At 41.6% G+C, this 21,862-nt stretch overlaps 1 protein-coding gene and 1 long non-coding RNA gene across 3 annotated transcripts in view; one reads left to right on the top strand and one right to left on the bottom strand.

Annotated features, from left to right (window-relative positions):
- F5 (coagulation factor V) overlaps nucleotides 1-12,124 on the top strand; it is a 35,844-nt gene extending 23,720 nt beyond the window's left edge. The window contains 11 exon segments of the mRNA XM_069785749.1: nucleotides 1,111-1,347; nucleotides 1,840-2,050; nucleotides 3,068-3,247; nucleotides 4,866-4,982; nucleotides 5,437-5,508; nucleotides 6,578-6,669; nucleotides 8,032-8,187; nucleotides 8,359-8,503; nucleotides 8,661-8,809; nucleotides 9,599-9,781; nucleotides 10,553-12,124. Of these exon segments, the coding sequence (XP_069641850.1) occupies nucleotides 1,111-1,347; nucleotides 1,840-2,050; nucleotides 3,068-3,247; nucleotides 4,866-4,982; nucleotides 5,437-5,508; nucleotides 6,578-6,669; nucleotides 8,032-8,187; nucleotides 8,359-8,503; nucleotides 8,661-8,809; nucleotides 9,599-9,781; nucleotides 10,553-10,741 (1,731 nt within the window). The 3' untranslated portion in view covers nucleotides 10,742-12,124.
- A 1,566-nt stretch (nucleotides 12,125-13,690) lies between these two features.
- Nucleotides 13,691-21,809, bottom strand: LOC138685718 (uncharacterized). 2 transcript variants are annotated; one of them, XR_011325122.1, is made up of 3 exons: nucleotides 21,177-21,809; nucleotides 18,469-18,620; nucleotides 13,691-13,822 (listed from the first exon to the last, which is right to left on the bottom strand). It is a non-coding gene; the product is annotated as an uncharacterized lncRNA (long non-coding RNA). The 2 variants fall into 2 exon arrangements; XR_011325121.1 differs by lacking the exon at nucleotides 13,691-13,822 and adding an exon at nucleotides 13,852-16,402.
- Between the last annotated feature and the right edge of the window lie 53 nt (nucleotides 21,810-21,862).

Genomic DNA, 21,862 nt, shown 5'->3' with positions numbered 1-21,862 from the left:
GATGTAGAATAGGTCTAAAAATACCACAGACTTTTAAAAGATCATGATGGGGAAACGGTTTTCAAAGCTAGAAACTGCAGTGTGGACACACAAGCACAGTGATGTGTTTCTTTGAAACACATCCTTTTTCTCTCCTATCCACAGTAAATTCACTTCTGCTTTTCTTTCTTATGTTTCCCAACATTAAATACTGGCTTATCAGTCTAATGTAAAATGAGATTTAATTTTAACATTAAAAATATTAAGTTTTTTAAACCCAGATTGCACTGAAAATATTGTTTTTTATATGTAAAGGGAGCTTCTTAATTTTTTAAAAAGAAATTAGTAAATTTGTATTCAAGATGAATATATATATTTGTCCAAAAAGTGTATTTTCCTCTGAAAACTTTTCCTGTAAATGGCTTGGTTAGTTATAATACAAACAACAAGGATGGAGAGGAACTGAATCCCTGGTGATACAGTAGTATATTTGCATTAGGAAGCACGTTGCTGTAGACTTTCCCTTCTCTCATGCTTCTTCATCCAGTCTTCCAACACACAGGGGTGGACTTAGATGCGGAGAGTAGATCTTTCTGCTTATTTCAGTAGGAGTTGTGTGCAACAGGAACACATTAAGCTACATTTAAAAACGGGAGTAAGAGAAGAAAGAGGCTGTTTTAGCTTGGGAGCGTCATTCTCTAAGGAGAGGTAAATATGTAATCTCCCTATCCTCATGCTTCTCTGGGACAAGTGAGGAGCACTGCTTTCAGTGAGAGTGATACATACACAGGTCTAGTATTACTGTTTTGTGCCCTTCTTTAGTGCAGCTGTGCAGCAAAGCATAAGAGGTAGAAACTCCCTGTCTCCCTGCTTGCTGTAACTAAGCATATCTGGGTGTGAAGGGCAGCAGTAAAAGTCCTAGGAACCTAGACTCAGTGGAAGACAATGGAGATGTCAAAAGCTATCCTGCCTGCCAGCTTTGCTGTGCACAACATAGCATGTAATTATTATACAAATCTTGACCCTGATTTGAGGTCATGGGAATGTATTATGTGAGACTTCAGTTTAGGCCTGAATTTGCCAAACAGAATCTATTTCTTTTTTTTTTTTTTTTTTTTTTTCTTCCCCTAGGTTCATTTTAAGAATTTGGCATCCAGACCATATTCCCTCCATGCTCATGGACTCTTCTATGAAAAGTCCTCTGAGGGAAGCATTTATGATGATGAATCTCCTGCTTGGTTTAAGGAAGATGATAAAGTTCAGCCAAATAACAGCTATATATACGTATGGTATGCAAACAGGCGATCGGGACCTGTGCGGTCAGGAGCAGCTTGTCGGTCCTGGATCTACTACTCCGATTTAAATCTGGTAAGGAAATCAAAATAGAAGTAGTAGTGTTGCTGGGATTGATCACAATCACAGAAACATTTATGTTGGAAGGGGATTACTAGAGATCATCTAGTGCACCCCCCACAACTCAAGCAGGGTCAGGTAGAGTAGGTTGTCCAAGACTATGTCTGGTCGGGTTTTGAGTATCTCCAAATGATGTTTTTTGTATGGCTGTAGAGATGTAAGCTGCCAAACATGTTTTGGATAGCTGTCCTTTCTTTTGGGCCCGATGTTCCCATCTGACATTTAATCTCTTACACTCAGTGAAAAGAGGATATTAGCTGTTGAAGAATTCAAATTGGAGAACACTCTGGTAGACTGAGCAAGGGAAAGTAAAGATACAGGGCAACAGCAATGCTGGCCTCTGCTTTAAATTTTTAGGGCCTGATGCATTTCCACAGAATGCTATGGTTTTTTGACATCTTTTGGGAAATACACTCTTACATCTAATATGAGTTTATTACCTTCTAGGAGAAAGATATTCACTCTGGTTTGATTGGGCCAATACTGATCTGTCAAAAAGGAACCTTCAGAAACTCAAACAATAGCAGAACATCGACCCGTGACTTTTTCTTGCTTTTTATGGTCTTTGATGAAGAAAAAAGCTGGTACTTTGACAAACGTTCTAGAAGGCCTTGTACTGAGAAGACCCAAGAAATGCAGCAGTGCAACAAATTCTATGGTACTTATTTCATTTTGCCAAGTATTTGGTTTATTGGGGCGGAGGAAAAGGTGTTGGGGGAGGTATCTCAGCTCACAGTGCCTTTGAACATGCATAAATCCCACGCGCTGATTATGTGAACGGTTTTTTTGTTCTCCATTGTACTCATAATAGTCATAGTTTTATATGTAAAGATTAGCATTGACTGGAAATTTGTTATTAAAATGAAGAAAGGACATATTAGACTGAAACTTTCAACAGAAAACTTCTTTCTCACACTCGCATACATCTAACCCCCATATTTAAAAAGAAAGAAAACCAAAAAACCCTCTTTTCAGTAAAAAGCTAATACCTTGAAAACTTTTTGCAAGAAATGTAAAAATACCATAATTATTTGACAAATTAACTAGTTCTACTGAGAAATTCAAAGCAGCTGTAGGGCAGCCCTTCATATACCTCTCTGTGGATACAGAGATTTTAGTCACGTAGAGTTAAATAACTGGCTGACTGTTCAAAGGTAACCCTTTTCTCTTTGAAATAATGGTCAGTAACAAAACTATGTTTCTGTCCTTGAAAATCTGATGCTTGTGTGCTGTAAGTAATCATGTTTTAAAAAGGCATGTTGAGAAATGGAATCTGGCTTTTGAAAATGTGGTCTATAAAATCAGTTATTAATCAAAGATGTCAGTTGTGATTGTATGGCTGTGGAAATGTAAGCTGCAGAACATGTTTTGGGTAGCTGTCCTTTCTTTTAGGCCTGGTGTTCCCATCAGACATTTAATCTCTTACACCTTCTTGTTCTCCTGGCTGCCACATGTTGCAGGCAAACTGTGCTTAAATCCTCTTGTGAGGTCCCTGGATTTCCTGAATTGATGTACATAGACTATAAAGTGTGTAGCACTTCGAATTGGAAAAAGTGGTGGTTTTCCCAGATGCATTACTTCATTAAATATTTTACTGAGTTTAATAACTACATTCTAGCACTTTGAGACCTGTTTTGTGAGCGGTTTTCCTTACTAACAGTATATTTTTTTTCAGCCATTAATGGGATTACCTACAATTTGCAAGGCTTGAGGATGTATGAAGGTGAACTGGTCCGATGGCATTTGCTGAATATGGGTGGGCCAAAAGACATTAACGTTGTTCATTTTCATGGACAGACCTTCATAGAACAAGGAGAGCCAAACCATCAGCTTGGTACATACACACTCCTTCCAGGTAAGTAGAAGAGTAGAGTAAGTTCTAAGGGGTGATTGTTGCAGTCTGTCATCATCATACCAATGTAAAGGTGAACAGAAGTTGGCTTTGGGCACAGTAAGAAAGAGTTTGAGAGCACTAACAGTTCATTTGCCTATGATGGTCAGAAGGAAAATCATCCCTTTGCACCTCACTTAACACTGTGGGAGGGGTGAAATAAAGATAATGTTGCTGTCCTTTAAAACTGGAAATATGAGTAAAGTTACAGACGAAACTTAAGTGCTTGAACAAATGTCTTCCTCTCAGACGAGAACGGGTATATATGGAAAATGACTAGCAGTACGGTCTGCAGCACTACCTTCCGTTTTGCACGCTCCTTGCCACTCACCAGATATGTGAGCATGTGGGGGTTTCTCTCCTTTATTGCATCTCTCTCTTCCTATCTGCAAAGTAGGTCATAGTGCTGGGCTTGTCTTTGGAAGGTGCTCAGCAGTAAAGGTCAGTATTGGAAAAAGGAAGTCAGTAGGATAGTGTCAGCCACCAATTCCTTGTCAAGTGACAAACATATAATAGCGCAGCCATCCTCTTCATGTGTCCCCAGGCTTCAGTACCACTCACTGATGTTTGCTGGGAAAGGCTATTGCTATCTGGCTGAATATAATGAGGGTCTATTTTTATAATGTCAAGATGAGTGTGATACAGAAGAAATGTGGCCAGAAATTATGTCCAGGAAGAAAGGAAATAGGCTGAAAGCATTCATTAGGCCACAGGATATGCTCCTTTGCCCATCACTGTCAGCAGTGTGCGTGTGCAATAACAGGACTTATGAAGACTGTATTGCCAGCTACAAGTGTTCAAAAAAAAAAAAAAAAAAAACAACCACCACCAACACACAAAAAAGCGGGAAACCAGGAGATGAAAATAATGGGATTGGCTTGGAACAGTATGAGTTTTAGTGAACATTAGGTGGTTTAATCACTATTTAAGCTTTTTAAGGTGATGTTTTTCTCTGATATCTATGTATGTTTTTGTTTAAATGGGAACCAGAATTATCATTTCTGCACTAAGTAGGAATATAAGAAAAGCAATGAAGTGCAGCAAAAAGTGAGGCAAACAGCCTAAACCGTATCTGCTTCCTGCTCAATCCTTGGCCCTCCTGGGGCAGGCAGAAAGTGAGGGCAGAGTCCATACATCTGATTCTCCTACATCTACTCTTGGCTTCTTTACATCCATTCTTTACATTACTTGAATAACACCCTGGGGCAGTGGGGGTAATCATCAGCACCACAGAATTAACATCCCTACATTATGTAATAAACTTAATAGCATTGTTCATTAGATGGCTCAGCACTGTACTTAATGTGCAGATATCTGCTGTTACAAACAGGCATCCAAGGTTTTGTACTTTGCAGCAGGAGCAAAGGTTAGGTTTTGACCTCGTCACTTAACTCCAATCTTGGTGTCCAGCTGACGCTTGCTAAGAAAAAAACAATTGAGATGGTGGTAGTATTGCTCTCTGTAATGTGTAGCAGGTTATTTAATTTTTCTGATAGGATGATCTTTGGTTTAACATGCAACCTCGCTAACATCAACCTTATAATGCTAATGTTGCTGATACACTTCTCTGTTTTTTTCCAAGGCTCATTTAGAACAATTGAAATGAAACCACAGAGACCTGGCTGGTGGCTTTTAGACACTGAAGTGGCGGAATATCAGCAAGCAGGAATGCAGGCATCCTATTTGGTTATAGAGAAAGGTACCGAACTAAGGTGTTTTGTGGCTGGGGGTGTCAAGCTGTAAAGTCATCTCCACCCTTTCAGGATCACTAAAAATAAATTTGGGAGATTGTTCTGCAAAAACCCAAAGCAGATTCTCTGGGCTTTCAAGGAGGGGGTGAAGTGGTTACTGTAAACTTATTATAGAAGAAAAAATGTTTAACCTCTAGCATAATAGCTTTGAATTATTTAGCATAGTACTTTCATTCCTTTAGCACACTAGCTTTGAATTTGAGGTTTCCTCACAGTGACCAGTGGATCAATCTGCTGAGAGAAATTGCAGAGATTAACTTGGCCTTCTCTGGGGAGAGAGGGGTGATGTTACAGTATTACTAAGAATTGTTTGGAACGATGTTGTCTTAGAAGATTCCACCAGAATATATATTGGAATATCCCTGCTTTTCTTTAATAACAAACTTACTTTGCTCTCTTTAGCGTGCAGGATTCCAATGGGTCTAGCAAGTGGAGTTATACTCGATTCACAAATCGATGCTTCACATTATATAGGTGAGTTAATACTTGAAAAGGTCCGGGCATGCTCCTGAATATCCCAACGAAGTATTGCAGTTCCATATCCTTTTGGCATCTCTTGATATATCATACAAGATCAGTTCAGCAATGATTCAAGTGGCAGGTTAAAAAGCTCTCCAGTGATGCAAGCAGAGACTCTGAGCTGTGCTAGGTAGCCCTCATTACTGTATTTTAAGTGTCACAGGTCTACTGTCAGTATCACAAGCCTGAGAGTCTGGGAGTCCTCTGTCCATGGCCTGCTGGCTGACCTGGAACAAAATCCAGCTTTATCTTTTTGTCCTTTGGGTACCCTGCTTGAAGATCAACAGCAAGTGTTCAAAAAGCTTTTGAGATTTGCATGTGGTATGAGATGTGAATGGACAAAGTGTATCTGTTATGAAAGATTTGGGAACCTAGCATCCAGAGCAATGACAGAGTCTTCCATTTATCAAGTTTATTCCTGGTATAAAAGTAGGATCATTTGACAGAGAAATTGATAGAATTTTGCATGGACAGTGGCAAATCAAGGTATACAGGTTACGCACATGCAGGAGCACACATCCTTTCCCTTGAAATAACAAATAAATTACTTATTTTGGAAAACTGATTTTTATGTGGATTTAATTTTCTTTCTTCATTTCCCACCACAGTGTTATGAAGGCTTGAAAGGTGTGTTGGCATATATATTTCATATCAGTTGTTAACATGGAAACCTCCTTATGCAGAGGGAAGCTTTCTGCCATGAATGTAGAGCACATTTTGTCTGACCCCGCTGGTGGCCAAAACTTGTTTAGCAAACTCTAGACCCTAGTTCCAAATCAGTAGACAGTACATTACGTAACAGGCTGTTATTTTTAAAGTCATTCTGCCAATTGTAAAACTTTGCAGGGTGACAGCTGACTTTCAGTTGCTGACCATGTCCAAATTGTCCTAGATTATGGTTTTAGAGTCTATTGGTTGAGTTTGGAAAATAACTGAAGCACTCAACATCAGTGGCTAGTTACAGCCTCTGTTCTTTTTCAGCAATTCTCTTTAAATTCTTGCTTTATTCATGTTTTCTGTGTAGACTATTGGGAACCTAAGTTAGCCCGATTAAACAATTCTGGAACATACAATGCTTGGAGCACTACAATGGAAAAAGAACTCCCTTGGATCCAGGTATGGTTGGTACATGTTCTTGACCATCATTGAGTCTGGGTATGGCCATACAATCCTGTGTTGTGATCTTCCTGCAACTTGTTTTAAAATGTCAAGCTGCTCTTGTTCTTGCTGAGAAGTCTCCTGGCAAAAAACTGAAAAGATGCAGCAAGCTTGACTGGTGATACCATAAACTGTCCACCTCCCCTGGAGTAACCCAGACTCTACTGTTATTGAGGCCCATTGACTGGACATTTGCCCTCACAATTTAGACTGTAACTGTTTTCTAGACAAACGGACTCATTCTTTCCATTACTTCTTTTTTCTTCCATCTACCTAACAGTACCTATTTATATTTATGTATGTTTGTTGGGTAGTCATTTAAAGTGTAATACTCTCAAACATTGCTCCAGATAGAAGCATCCAAAACAAACACACACAAAACTGTGTCCAAATTGACATAGCACAGTGTGGCTTCACAGGGAAATAAAGCTTATAATTATGGCTTCAAGCACTATATTATTCAGTCACCCCACTTCTTTCACCTTTTTCTTCCACCCCAATCACTTTTGCACCAGATAGCCAATTTGCACCCAAATTTAGGGTCGATAGTTGATTTCTTAAAAATCTAAAATTGGCAGTTGGGAGAAAAGACAGACTCAAATTAGTGTTGCGGTGTAAGTTCAACAGGTGGCTGTTAAATTTGTTTTGCTAACATTTGACATGCTAGCAAGTTAGTGGAGGTGAAGTAGGGGGAGAAGGTTGGGGATCTGATGTGGAACTGGAAATAATGTTGGGAAGAGAATTTGATAGGGGGCATGGTGCTGAGAAGCTGAGGCTACTGCAGTAAAGCATGGAGAGATGTGGAGGGCATATCCTGAAGAATGAGCTTCACTGCTGATAGGAACATCATGTTGACTTGATTTTATGTGCTGAGTTTTTAGATCTGATATCAGCAGAAATGGTGGCTTTTCAGCACTTCAGAATGTTGTATCCCTTTCTCAGCCTGGGTATCCAAAACTAGAGGCAGCTTATGAAAATGTGAGCCTTGAATTTCTCTGTACTCCTTTTGCCTATCTGTAGAATGAAGATAGCAGAGTTCTGCCTAGCATGGAAACACAGGTACTTTTGAGGTGTCTTTGTGGTGCTGTGCGGAACACTGTAAAGTGGCCTCTGAAATTAAATGCACACACAAATAAATACACAAATTAAATGAGAAAGACAGCATTAATTTGGACTCTGGCATCTGCTTGTATTCCTCCTGAGAGTGTTAGTGTTGTGGGTTTTAAAGTGCAGGGCTCAAAGCTACTGTGTAGATGCAAAAGAATGAAACGGATTTCACTGTGCATTATTGGCTTTATAAACACTGTCTGCTGTTCCTAGGTGGACTTTCAAAGACAAGTTCTTTTAACTGGGATACAGACGCAGGGAGCCAAGCAGTTTTTAAAGTCCTTGTACATCCAGAAGTTCTTTATCATTTACAGCAAAGACAAACGGAAGTGGAGCACCTTCAAAGGAGACAGCTCTCCAGCACAAAAGGTCTGTACATGCCATAGGGGTTGCGACAAGAGCACTCTATCACAGTGGATGGTGTTAATGGCATAAAAAAAAGACTACTTTTGTAACAGAGCAAGTTTTCAGTATCCAAGCTTGTGTTTGTATTAAGTTAATGACGTGTGGATATTTTTCTTTTTTTTTTTTTTTAAATAGATTTTTGAAGGTAATTCTGATGCCTATGGGGTAAAAGAAAACATCATTGATCCCCCTATTATTGCTAGGTACATCAGAGTCTACCCAACTGAGGTCTACAACAGGCCTACTCTTCGCATGGAACTTCTGGGCTGTGAATTAGATGGTAAGAATGGGTCGTGTGCTGGTGCTTCCTTTATGGCAAATTTTTTACCTAATACATTAAATGAAGCTAAAATTATGGGTGTTCTCAATTCCAACATTGTTGCTTAGGCTGCAGCTACTTGGATGAACTGGAGATAACATGGTGCTTCTCTTAACAGGTTGCTCTTTGCCACTTGGAATGGAAAATGGAGAGATCAAGAATACCCAAATAACAGCCTCATCTGTTAAGACATCCTGGTTTAACACATGGGACCCTTCACTCGCTCGTCTCAATCAGAAAGGAAAGATAAATGCCTGGCGAGCCAAGGTAACAAGTGTAAAACAGGGACGACAGCAAGACAGCTACAGTTAATAAATTTGTGCTGCCTGTGTGCTCATGCGCTTCCTGCACACTGTGTCCAGTGCCAAGCATGATAGGGTTACTTCACAGCTCTTTAGCCATCCTTTGGGAAGAAGCCCATTCAACTCTTCCAGTAGAAAACTTGTTGAACTTCTGGCAACAGCAATGAAATCATATTTTGAGAGATGAATGGCGTCCTCTGGGCCACAGCCTGCAGCATGTCCCTGCAGAAATAGCTCTTTTAATTTCAGGACATAAATATAACTTGAATATTTGCCTCAAAGGGGTTAAAGAAACCCTTCCTGGGTTGGCTTATAGGCAGTGCAGCTTAATGGATCTGGGGGTGGATGACCTTCAGCAAGGTATGTGAGCTTCTGTGTCTTCAAAATGGAGCTGCATTTCTTTACGAAGCACCTTGAGATTTACTGGAAGCTACTGTTTTGTATAAGCATTTGGTATTAGTATTATATATTACGTTTTAACAGTGGAGGAAAATCTGTGTTACGTTTCGTTATGTATTGGAAATTAATGTGGAAATTGTAAGACACCAAATACACCACCTGCAGAAAGAAGTTAATTGTATGGGCCACCAAGAATGCCTGTGACTTTTGCCTCAGCTTTGCTCTTCTGTACTTCTTTCATCCAGTTTTGATGCATTTTGATGCAGTTTTAACTGTCTTTCAGTAGGATTTTTCGCTTAAGCAAATACAGACATAGACATGTTTGCTAATAGACAACTCTTTTTATCAATTGTAGTTGAACAACAACCAACAGTGGCTGCAAATTGATCTCCTCACAATTAAGAAGATAACTGCTATTGCTACTCAGGGGGTCAAGTCCGTATCTGCTGAAAACTTTGTGAAAACCTACGTTATCCTATACAGCGACCAAGGCTTAGAGTGGAAATCCTATACAGATGGTTCAAGCTCAGTGGCAAAGGTATCATCCTCAGCTCAGACAATTGTATCCTTGCTTGGTTTTAGATGCTGAGCACAGTCAAGGCCCAAAGGCAGAATATCCAGCCAAAGAGATATTCCCACAGGACTTTAAAAGGCTAGGGAGCTGGGGTTACTACAGATAACATAATATCCATCTGATTTTGGTCACAGTAATTAACAGTAATAGAAGGAAGGAACACCAAATCTGTAGAGAATGCAGCCACCATTGTGATAAAAGGAGCTGACGCTATTTGTAAAGGAGGACATTTAATTTGAATGGACAAGGACATTTAATTTGAATGAACAATGGATTTCCCAGGGCCTCTTTGCAGCTTTTTTATTTCTGCCTTGATTTTATAAGTGAAATTAATACTAGTGAGCAGTTTTGCTGTAACAGAGCTGGAGAGCTCCAGATATCCACAGAGCGGATACAGTACTTCATATTGTTGTCCATATCACCTTACACAACAAGGGTTATTAGCAGAGGTAAAATAAGGAAAGTTTGTTTTTTCAGTCCATCTGAATTAGAATGGCAAATTTTGTGGTGTGGATGGAAACAGTGGCTGTTTAATTCATTCAGACTCAGGTATTGCTGGCCTGAACTACCTTTGACCCAGCATTTTAGGAAGAGACTGGATGTGGTCTTATGTAAAATCAGAAATGAGCCAGTCCATCTACCCTGGGTGGCTAATGCAACAGCTTGGAACCATAAAAAAAGGGGGGGGGGGTAAAGTGCTGCCTTTTAATTAATTGTGTGTTTGTGTATTTGCAGGTTTTCTTGGGTAATGAAAACAGCAATGGGCACGTCAAGCATTTCTTTAACCCACCCATCCTGTCCAGGTTTATCCGCATTGTTCCAAGAACATGGTATCATGGTATTGCCCTGCGGGCAGAACTCTATGGCTGTGATTTTGGTGGGGGTCTGGCTGTGAAAAGGACTGACAAGTCTGGGAGCACTTAACCTTTCAGCAATTGTCATGCAGAACAACAATTTTTTTAAAACCCTTAAAAAAAAATCATACTTAGTAGTTTGGATGTGTGCTTCCTCAAAGGACCTTAATGTTTTGCCAGCAAGAATTGAGAGAGATTTCTCTGGCAGATGTTTCATTCCTACAAATACACACTTTAGAAAACAGCTTCTTTTCTCTGGGAAGAAATAGCAGTCCCTTCTGATTTGTATTATAACTTCTTCATTCTAACCAGTACTCTGTCTTACTTTTTACTTAATGTTAAGTTCTAAATCCCTAGGGATGGAGACTCTGGCCTTTATCCTCAGCCCTGATTATCTCCATTTCGTAATGCTTCTGTAGCACAGAGGAGGAATAAAAAGCTACAGCAGGTGGATATTCTCCATACATAGGGCTGAGAGGGAAAACCAATGCAGATATGGAGCTGTGGTGCTGCATTCCTTGGTAAGAAATTATTGTTAGGGGTGGCCTCGCCCCCACATGTCTTTCGTCTACACTGCGACAAAGGTAGAATGCATCCCAGCATTGAGGCATGTGTAACCCCTTCTTAGAGAATGTGGGTTCGCATTATTCATTTGGTTCTTACGTACCGAGCATACCTGAAATGCTGTGGATTTCACATAATTCATCTTCGGTGCCCTGGCAAGAGGAGGGGGAGTCAGCAGTATCTTTCTTTCCCAGAAATGAGAAGGGAAGTGATTTAACCTGGCAAGTCGTGGAACAGCAATGGTAGAACCAAAGTGAGAATCCAGAATTCCTGACACTCAGTCCCATACAAACGTTTAGACCATGGGGAGGGGGAGCTCCCTCGAACAGGAAGCCATTGAGAACTGTAGCTGTTGACTGAGAATACAAACTGGTGTTGATGGAGGAGGGTTAGATGAAACTGTGTAATAGAAACATCTGCACGTTCTTTACCATTTAGCTCTGACTGTTTTCACCAATGGAACTACTCTTGTGCATAGAGCATACATGGATTTTTTTTTTTTTTTTTCCCCCAGGATGACTACATCTAGTGAAAATATATACACAGTCCATGAACTCATTATTCCAGCAGAGTTTTAGCTAAGTTTTCAGTAGTGTTTTTGGCCTTTATTCTGTAAATTGTTTAATTGCAGAACTTCACTTATCACACTAGATACCATTCAGCAGGGTGGATTTTCAAAGTAGTTTGTCTTTGAACCTTGTGTGGTGTTATCCAAGCTGTTTCAGTAGTTTTTCAATTCTTGTATCTCACAGACCGTGCATTTCAAAATGAATGTATAGAATAGGAGTGAAAAAAGTATAAAAGCTAAACAAATATTTTCTTTTTTACTATGTCACAAACTGTTGTCGTTTTTCACTGGAAAATAAAGATAATATTGTAGCATGAAAAACTACATTTTATTTTGTATATTTGCCTTGACAGTAGTAGCTCTTTGGCAATAATTAGTGAAGTTTTGCATCATGAAAGTGAAATTTTCAGCTTGATGGGAATTTTCAGTGCTAATTAGACTTAACTAGAAATGGTGGAACTGTATGAAAAGTTGTTTCATCTTAAAAGATCAGTTTCTTAGTATTTTATAGTGGTGCTTTATTTTTGTTTGATACAGCCATGAAATTGCAGTACAAGCCATATTCAGTAAAAAAAAAGAAAAAATGTAAACTTTGGAGTCAGGTTTTACCCTAGAAAACAGATAATAAATGCTTTCTAACTTCAGTGGAACCAGGATTTTGTGCAGTAAGTGCTCAACTATGTTTAAGAAGGCAATGATCTTAAAGGTTCTACATAAGTAATTAGTTCTTTATATAGAGTCATACATATATATGAAGTTAGACAAATGCAAAATTGTAAAATTGATGCAGATGCAATCACGTTGGAGATTCTGCTTTTATTTGCTAATGGATAGGACTTTGGTCAGCTGTCCTGGTTATGTCCTGTCTCCAACCTCTCGTTTACCCCCAGCCTACTCACTGGCAGGGCAGAGAGGGGAAAAGATGCTGTGCAAACATTGATCAGTAACAGCTAAAACACTTGTGTACTGTCAACATTGTTTTAGTTACAAATCCAAAACACAACACTCCATGGGCTGCTACGATGAAAATTAACCCCATAACACTGGTGTTCCTGTATGTCCAGTATAGCAGCACAGGAACAGCAGCAGTGCCTGGGCCCTATGCTGGCCCAGGCACATGGCCATTGCTGTTAACAAAATGTTCCCTGGCACAGTAGAGTATGATAACTGCCACAATAAACAGCAAAAGTCCAAAACAGCCACTAACGAGCACCAGACTCTAATATACAGTAAGGCAAGCAAGCACAGGACCCTGCCAATGAGCAGCTTACCAGCTATAAATTCTACCTAGCATGTTCTGATCAGATGTTGTTATCTCAAAGTCCTCTCGCCCCATGTTGGACACAAAAAAGGACTGTGGTGAGTTAACCCCAGCTGGCAGGTAAGGCCCCACTCAGTTACTTGCTCCCCTTTAGCAGGCTGGGGGAGAGAACTGGAAGGGCAAAAGCAAGAAAAACTTGTGGGTTGGTATAAACACGGTTTAGTAAGTGAAGCAAAGCTGTACATGCAAGCAAAGCAAAATAAGGAATTCATTCACTCCTTCCCAGCAGGAGGCAGGTGTTCAGCCACTTCCTGGCAAGCAGGGCCTCGGCACACCTAACAGTTACTTGGGAAGACAAACACTGTAAGTCTGAACATCCCCCCTTCTTCCTCCTCCTTTCCCCCTGCTTTTCTTGCTGAGCTCATATGGTCTGGGATATCCTTTGGGTCAGCTGTCCCAGCTGTGTCCTCTCCCAGCCTCTTGTGCACCCCCAGCCCTAGGCACTGGTGGGGCAGGGTGGGAGAAAGGAAAGGCCTTGGCACTGTACAAACACTGTTTGGCAACAGCTAAAACATTGGTGTGTTATCAACACTGTTTTAGTCACAAATCTAAAGCACAACACTATACAGGCTGCTATGAAGAAAATTTAACTATCCCAGCCAGACCAGGTACACAAAGTATTTCCAAATGCAAATGGGGGGCGCAAATTCTTGGTCCATGTTTACATCAAGGAAGATGTGAAAACATCTGTACCGGATCTGCCAAACCAAAGGTAAGTGATGTTTAGTGAGCCCATAGATGACTGCAAAACAAAGAACTTCTATCAGTTTTATGAAGCAGCCAGCTTAGATTGAATGTGCCAAGGCTACAGTCAGTCTTGCACAATCTTTTACACACTGGAATGAAATCCCGTGTACATGGAAATTGTTTGCAAAATACACAAGGAAAGCAAGAATTCCTGCAGTTTTCTCAAACTAAAAATAAAGATGCATATCACAGCATGAAGGTTAGCAAACACAAGCTCTTTTGGACTGAGGGAGAAATGTGGTGCCAGAGTTCAGACTACTCCATCTGGCCAATAATTTCTTCACTCACAAATCTGTGTGGATGCCTTCACGCTGGCCTTTTGATCCAAAGGTCCAAAGTTAACTGCTTTTGGACTCAAACAGTGTTATAACGGAGTTGCTGCCCTCTAGTGCTCATTCCAGCTTCCAAAAAGGTGTGCTCAAAGCTGACCATCTGCAGCTGGCAATAGCATGTGGATGGCTGTGTATGAAGCCTTATGCTTTATTCACTTAAGTGCCACTAAGTATTTCCTTTTGCTTTCTAGAGGTGGTGGCTGTGCTGCTTCACACAGAAGTTGTGAAACTGGCTGCGTCTGCGCTTGGATTGGAAGGGAGGTGGAAGTACACTTAAAGACAGTTGAGCAGCTCTAAAGTAGTTAGTGACACCAGCACCCCAGCAGTTGCTTCAGACCCTGACATGTTAGTCCAGTGTTCGTATTGTACAGAGTGCCCTGTAACGTCTAAAGCTGATTCAGGCAGGCTTACATGAATCAATAAGCACACCTCTTGCTTATAGAGTAGATGTAACCTCCATTTTTGCCAGTTTTTCTGCTGGTAGTTCTGACCGTAATGCCTGTACTGCAGGGGTAGCTGGACTGAAGCTGAGCTAGCTCACCTTTACCAAGGTTTCCAGAAGTCTGCAAACTGGGTGGTTCCTTCCACGCCACTGGCATAGCAAAGCATAACAGAGGCATAGAGCTGCATATTATCCATGGACTAAAGTCAATGCAGATCATGGTTTTGTGTTCACTCTCTCAGAAACCTCCTGAGCTGTGCAACAACATAGATGCAAAGGTGAACCTGGGTTTTGGGACACATCGCACATTAGAGATGTCAGTGAGCATGCATGGCAAAAGTATGCCCTTGTGAAGTACCAGGAGAACTCTACAGAAAAAGCATGAAGTGGGAATCTGGTCAGGACTCCAGATAAATTACCAACCTTTTGAGCAGCCTCCAGCACCGCCTGAAATGACCATGGACACTGATGGTTTGATCAGAATTTTAGGACTGTGCTAAGGAGCAAAAAGAGGGCTTGCAACTTCACAAGCACTGATGCTCATGAGGTATCTTTCATGATGGGAAAAGATTCTTTGGACACATACTTGAGGGAGGAAATGTAAAGGCTGTGCCCATGCCCATGTATGTGCTAGGGAAGACTGTTTATTGATATGTTACTATTTAGCACCATAGAAATGAGAATGCAACACTGTCGTTTTGTATGAGTCAGTCATTCCACTTAATCAGCGTTAAATATTCCTCTTCTTGCTCTCGCTCCTATATTTTGTTTTGTTACATTTATTCATGCTACCCATACATCATAACCAGTTTATCCACCTACAATTTCCTATCATTACTGTGCCCCATTCTCCCTTTAGCTGTTACACCCAGTACTTGCATCATGCTTCAATTACAATAAGCTCATCCAGGTAGGGTCTCCATCTTCTTGAATGTACAGCACTCTCCAAAACAGGCCATGGGATCATTCTCAGGGTTCCTGGGCACATCTATAACACCATTCCTAATGGCAGCAATACTATGTTAAGCCCACTGTGACCGAGATATATCTAAAAGCATCAAGTAATTCAGACCGACCTACACACTTTATAAAAGTACAGGGTATGTTTCTTCTAAGTCTACTTGATCCACTGCTTGCTTTTCTTTGTAACACTACTATTGTACTCTCTTTTAGCACTTCCCATGAAAATTTGTCCACCAGTGTCCCCATTTGTAGCAGACTTAAGTGACTTTTCCATTTTTTCCCATGTAGCTGACTGCAAAATGTTTTTAAAATGTTATGTCCATGATGCAAGTGTATAGTGCTGTACAATGTGATCCATCTTAGACCAAGAGATAAGCTGATATCCTGTGGCAAGTGATTCCACAAATTCAGCCATAAATGCCTTATTTCCAACAGCTGTGTGCTTCAGCCTGTGTTGTGTCCAACACAGAGCCTGCTGTGGTGTGCAGGGTATAAGGGAAGTTCTCTGCCAGAGGCTTTCAATAGCAACCTGCCTCCTGTACTTCAGAGAGATGGCTGTGGTTTCTTCTAAAGCTTCTGCAGGTCACAATAGCTTGGATTTTGCACTGGCTTCTCTATCAGCTGTGTTCCAATAAACTGCAGTGCTGCTTTTTTTCCACCCCATGCACAGGTTTCAGGACACATTTGGTTTACCGGTCTTGCTGAATGCAAGATCTAGCATGTATGGAACTAGAGGTGATGAAGGCAGTGCTGGAGGAGGTGCATGGTGGAATGTGTGGACATCAAGGCATGAACTATAGGTAAAAACAGTGAAGTTTCAGAAAATTAAAAAGATGAATTTATGTTGAACTAGAGTACCAAAACATCTTGGGCTTCCAGATTGTGTATAGCAAGACAGAAGCAGAAAAGACGCTCTGTCTGTGCTACAGAGAAGAGCTGTTGCATTCTTTTAGCAAGGGATTGTTATAGACGCTCGTGACAAACTGGAAGAGCCAATTTGTATTAAATAAAAAGATTGAATTTATTAGCAAGCGATAAGAGAGCAAAACAGCGCTGGGCGGCCGGGGAGTCCGCGCTCTACCAATGGCTCGCAACTTTATGTTATAGTTACATTTCTTATATACAGTTCATGCACCCCTTTCTTGTAAGTCTCCGCCTTGTCCTGCTGCTTCTTTCTTCACTCGTGCAGGTTTGTTACTAGGCAGATTCGGTCGATCTTCTCAAGGATGAGTGTCTTTTGATGTAGAATGTCTTTTGATGTGGAGAAGTACAGTCTTGGCAGAATTAATCCCCTTATCTGGTAAATTGTAGCTGTTGTCTTTTCCCTCCTTATCTGGTAAGTTATAGCTGTTGTTCTTGTCCCGTGACCTTTACGCACCATTTAAGCAGGCCTTGTTATTTACACAAGGCATCTGCTAAATCTCAATATGTCTCTTCCCCCTTCCCGATTGGTATGTAAGCCTTATTGTCTTCTTTTAATTTAACACTAATTACACAATGTCAGGGAACAATTTGGTTCCCTGTCGATTACAGTCCCCCGTTTTTCCTTTTTTTTTTTGGTACCAGTATTAATTCGTGTTTCCAATCTAATAAGAGTCCTTTTAATTGGAGTATACTCGTGGTTTTAGATAAGCAAAGAATGTCCCTACCCCCATGTGAGATTTCATGAACAAAGTTAACCTGTTCATTACAGGGACCTTTTCTTACAGGGCAAGGACAATTGATCCGATTATAGCAATATATTTATGACAATGACTGCTGACCCTCCCTTCACCTCTCTAAAATACAAAATTACAACATAACCCTGAGAGTTTTCTTGCTCTCAAAAAGCTGGAATGGCTCTGGAATTACTCCAAAAAAGTTGTGGCATTCAGAGCATATCCTAGCAGAATTTAAGTATCTTTATCTTTCGAAGAGGGGAAAGAATTTTAAAGGAATTAAGAAGAAGTGATCAAGAAGCTGAGTCAATTCTGTTGTCTTTCTTAAGGCTTTTTTAAAAAACAGTAATTTACTATTTGAGGTCCTGATATGGGAAAACACTGTATTATTCCCTCTAGTGAAATTGCCGTGTTCCATTGGTTTTGGTGCCAAGGAAACACATGCTCTATGCTTGCAGGACTGGGCTATCCTCTTGAATTTGGGCTCATATTTACTCAACATGTGACATCTTAAAAGTCTGGAACTAACAAACCCTTGGAGAATAGAAAGTAACAGAAATGAAGGTATACTGTCTGAATAAAGTAATCAATGCCAGAGCTTTTAAATTAACCCTTCATGGCTGCAGAATATTTGTAAGTCTCCTGTTCAGAGCCCCCAAATTATCAAAGGATCACTTGGTGGGGGGGAAACTAGAAGACACAGACCTTCCAGGCTGTATCCAGTCTTCTGTTCTTACAGATAGCTACAATCTATAGGCTTTGTTCTAAACTAATCATGCTTCATTTCAGAAATAATTTGGCTTTTTTTGTTCTCGCTACTTTTGTTTCATTCCAACGTATATACTAGTTAATAGTCTACTTCCCCCAAATTAATTATAACGGCCAAAATCTTCAAAACAAAGAAATCAGTTGCTGCCTTTTCTCCCATTTATGTGCCTTTGTTCCTTCCATGCTCAGCAAAAGATAAATCTGTTTTAATCTCTCCTTCTGGAGAGTTTCTGAGGTATTTGTAACGTCTTGGTGCTCTCACATACTGAGGGAGCGCTCTGAAGAATGGCTTCATGAGAGTGCAGAAAGTTTTTAACTTACAGAAGCTTTTCTCCAAACAACTTGGCAAGGCTTTAAGAGAACTCTTCTTGCACATATATTTTATAAATTCCTCCACAATTAACTGCAGGCCAGAACTGGTTAACAATACACACCTCTGGTGCATTTTTGAGTGAAACCTGTCAGAGTTTATGGTGTGCATAAGATGTGACCTTAAAACGTTGTTGACTCTGAGGCTGATGTGTGCATTTAGATGAGTTGCTTGGATCTCATGCTGAATCATGCATCCTCTAGGGGTGATTCCACCCTAGATTCAGACAAAAAGGGATTCTTAGTCATTACACTAAGGAAAGCAGCAACAGTGCCCTGCTGAAGTGCTTGGTGTGATCCTTTTCTTCCAAAGTGCCAGCTGCAGTTTCTGAGATTGATCTGAAAATTAGTTCTGGGCAAGAACAGACAGGTTTCAAGCTTCCCTTGTGCAACAGAGGAGCAGGAAAACACAACCAGCATGTCCCCTGGCCAGCAAGAGAGCCTTCTAGTGTACAACAGCCCTGAGTTTTATGAAGGTGAGGCTTCCGATAAAGAGTTTCGTTGAGGAAACTCAGACGCTCTGAAGGCAGTTCTGAGTGGTCGAGTAACCAGCACAGAAGGGTTTTGTCCAATACTACTGCATGAGCTATGTCGTTGTATAAAACGTTATTCACTGGGAAATGTTCAGGAGATGTAGAAACCGGAGTTGCGTCTGTAAAGGGCAGCCAACACACAGTGCATCCATGCTGCAACTACCACTCGGTTCAGATCACATGTGTGCAGGTGGAACCTCTCTGGCAGACTTGCACTGAGTATTAGAGTCTTGAAAGATTTTATAACTACTTCCACATAATATTATTTATCTGGAAGTGTTCAGAATACGAACAATCACTCAAATTGGTCAAATCTTTCTGGTATGAGAATGATTTTCTCTGGAAAATGGTTTCATTCTGTGTGGAACGTAGTGATTTTCAAAACACTCTTCACATCACCTGTCTGGGAAGCTAGAAACGAACAAACACTTTGCTTTGGGATGAAACCAATCATTGTTTAACGCTAACATAAATTGTAAGGTTATTTTGGTTTTGGAATTTAAAAAATTACAGTTGAAGGGTAGGAATTTTTCCCCATTCCTATTTCTTTATTTTTAAACTTCCTATTACTCTTTTTTTCCACTGAAAAAGGTGTCTGCTTGTTAAGAGAGGAAGGGAGCAGGTAAGATTAAGGAAAGAAAGTATGAGAAACCCTACTTTTCACAGCTTATGTCTTCCATCTTGGAAAAAAATATTGCAAGTTTTGAGGTTTTTCTTTACTATCAAACACCTTTAACCTTACCTTACTTTTTCTAGTAGAGTGATGAGACAGAGAGAGAAAATGGGGAGGAAGGCTAGGGAGGGAAAGATAGAAGTCAAAACTCAGGGAATAAAATTTTACCTTGTTTCCAAAGGCTAAAAATATTCTGTGAAAACAAAAGAAGGTGAGTTCTTTTGAGAACAAAAGAAACCCTGAGAAAACTTGGAGTACTTAAAACTTTGCAGGTTCTTTTTCTTACACGGTTTTTGGAGGAGAGATCTAAGCTGACTGACTTGTGTATCGCTTCAAGGAAACGGGCTGAGCTGACATAACTCCTTCTACCCCAGCCAATCCCCTGGAAACAGCAGTTGACCTCCAGTGGCACAACTCTAGGGACTGCTGTTTTGGAAAGGACTGAGGCCACCCATCAGATCCTTTGAGCAGCCTGGAAGTTGTGGGAACTGCTGCCTCTAGGCAGGACTCGCCATGGGAACTCCAAGGTTTTACTCTTTCCTCCCACTTCTGCTCGGCATGAAGCACAGACCCAGATCAGTAAGATACACTACACCTCATGCTAGCAGGCATCCTTTTATTACCTGCTACTGAGCCACATGCCAGCACAACAGAGGGTCTGCTAAGAGCTCATTCGCTCTAACCATGCTATTTTAAGAGATCAGCAGTTCCTCGCAAATGGCTGAAATGGATGCCAGTATTAACGGGAGCTGATTCTTTCTATTTAGAGTTTTGCTTCAAGCTAAAGTGTGTTGAAATGGCAACTGTCATCTTTTTTTCTTCTTTTTTTCTAATAAACCTGCAACCAAAAGAGAATAAGGAGATGCTGAGGAGCAGCGGCCTGAGAACAACTGAAAGGACATTTTGCTAGACCCAGAAGATAGCCAGAAAGCAGCAAACCACTGATGCCAGATGATACTGGACCAAAATGTTTAGCTGTGTTTTACATAGGGCTGAGTAATCTCATGGCCCTAAAACCTTTTGTAGCTCTGTTTATGAAGTTATGATGATGGAGATAGTAATAAAATTCTGCAGTTCAAGGAATCTGTTCCGGGGCTGTGAGGAACCTGTTCTTTCCCGCTCAGCTGTGTATAGCCAGATGCCTTCTGAGGGCTTTTATTTTGCTTCCTTGAGCATCGACCCCAGCTTGGAGGCAGGATAAGCAATTGCCCAGGTAGGAGGCCTGACCCCCGGTGTGAAATTTCTATGGCATCAGCCAATCTGGAGAATGAACTGTAGGTATAGAGTAGGAAGCCCTAGCAGCAGTAGCAATGTGGTACAGATCAAGGGAGTGGAGCACAGGGAAAGGCAAAGCAGGGAGGTAGAAAGCGTGGGATAGATTGAGTAGCAGAACAGCAAATAGTTTAGAGAAGGATTGGCAAAGCTTTAAGAATAGTAGTCCTGGGTGAAGCTTTAGATAATTTCTTTGAATGTAATAGTTTTATTTTCCCCTCTTGTCTAATATTTCTTCTAGCTGGGCACCAAGGTGCAGCTTTTATTAAACCCCAGAAGCGGTTCCAGCTCTTACCTGGCTAAAGGGAAGAACGGTGGCAGAGGGCAGGAGCTGAACGCGTTTGGGCCGGGAGAGAAAGAACAAGGGCAGCGCAGCAGGTACACGATCTCCCGGTCCAGATAGTTTTCAGGAAAGGCTTGTACCCGCCCCTCGGGGGAAGGGGTTGATGAGGAATTTGGGGCGGGGGGACACACGACACCTCAGCAGTGACGGGAACGCTGCCACGCCGCGCGTTTTCCTTCTGCGCCCACGCAAGAGGGCTGTCAGCCTTGTTCCCCGCGGTCCGTTCTGAACGCGTACCGTAACCCAGAAAACGTGCTGCCTCCCGCTTAGGCCGCTCAGGTAAGGAAGGCAGCGCTCAAACTCAAGGGTGGGCCCCGTTTCCAGCTGTCCCTCACACGCCCGTGGGGCCGGCGCCGATGTCGTGCGTGTGTCCCCCGCCCCCGCCCGCCCTTCCCTCCGCGCACACGTGCTCCCCTCCCGCCGCAGCCGTCCCACCCTCCGCTCCCCATTGGCCGGGGCTTGCCGGGAGGAGGCTGCCTCGCCCAATCAGAGGGCAACGCGCAGCGCCGCTTTCCGCGCGCCGCCGAATGGTCTCTCAGGAGCAGCGCCGCGGGCGGAGCCTCCTTTCGTGAGGCGGCGGCGGCGGCGGCGGCGGCAGGAGGTGGAGGAGGAGGAGGAGGAGGAGGTCACCGGGGACG

The sequence above is a fragment of the Haliaeetus albicilla genome, chromosome 6 (genome assembly GCF_947461875.1).
Source record: "Haliaeetus albicilla chromosome 6, bHalAlb1.1, whole genome shotgun sequence".
NCBI lineage: Eukaryota > Metazoa > Chordata > Aves > Accipitriformes > Accipitridae > Haliaeetus > Haliaeetus albicilla.
The sequence above is the reverse complement of the archived record's forward strand: the minus strand, read 5'-3'. Positions and strand labels throughout refer to the sequence as shown.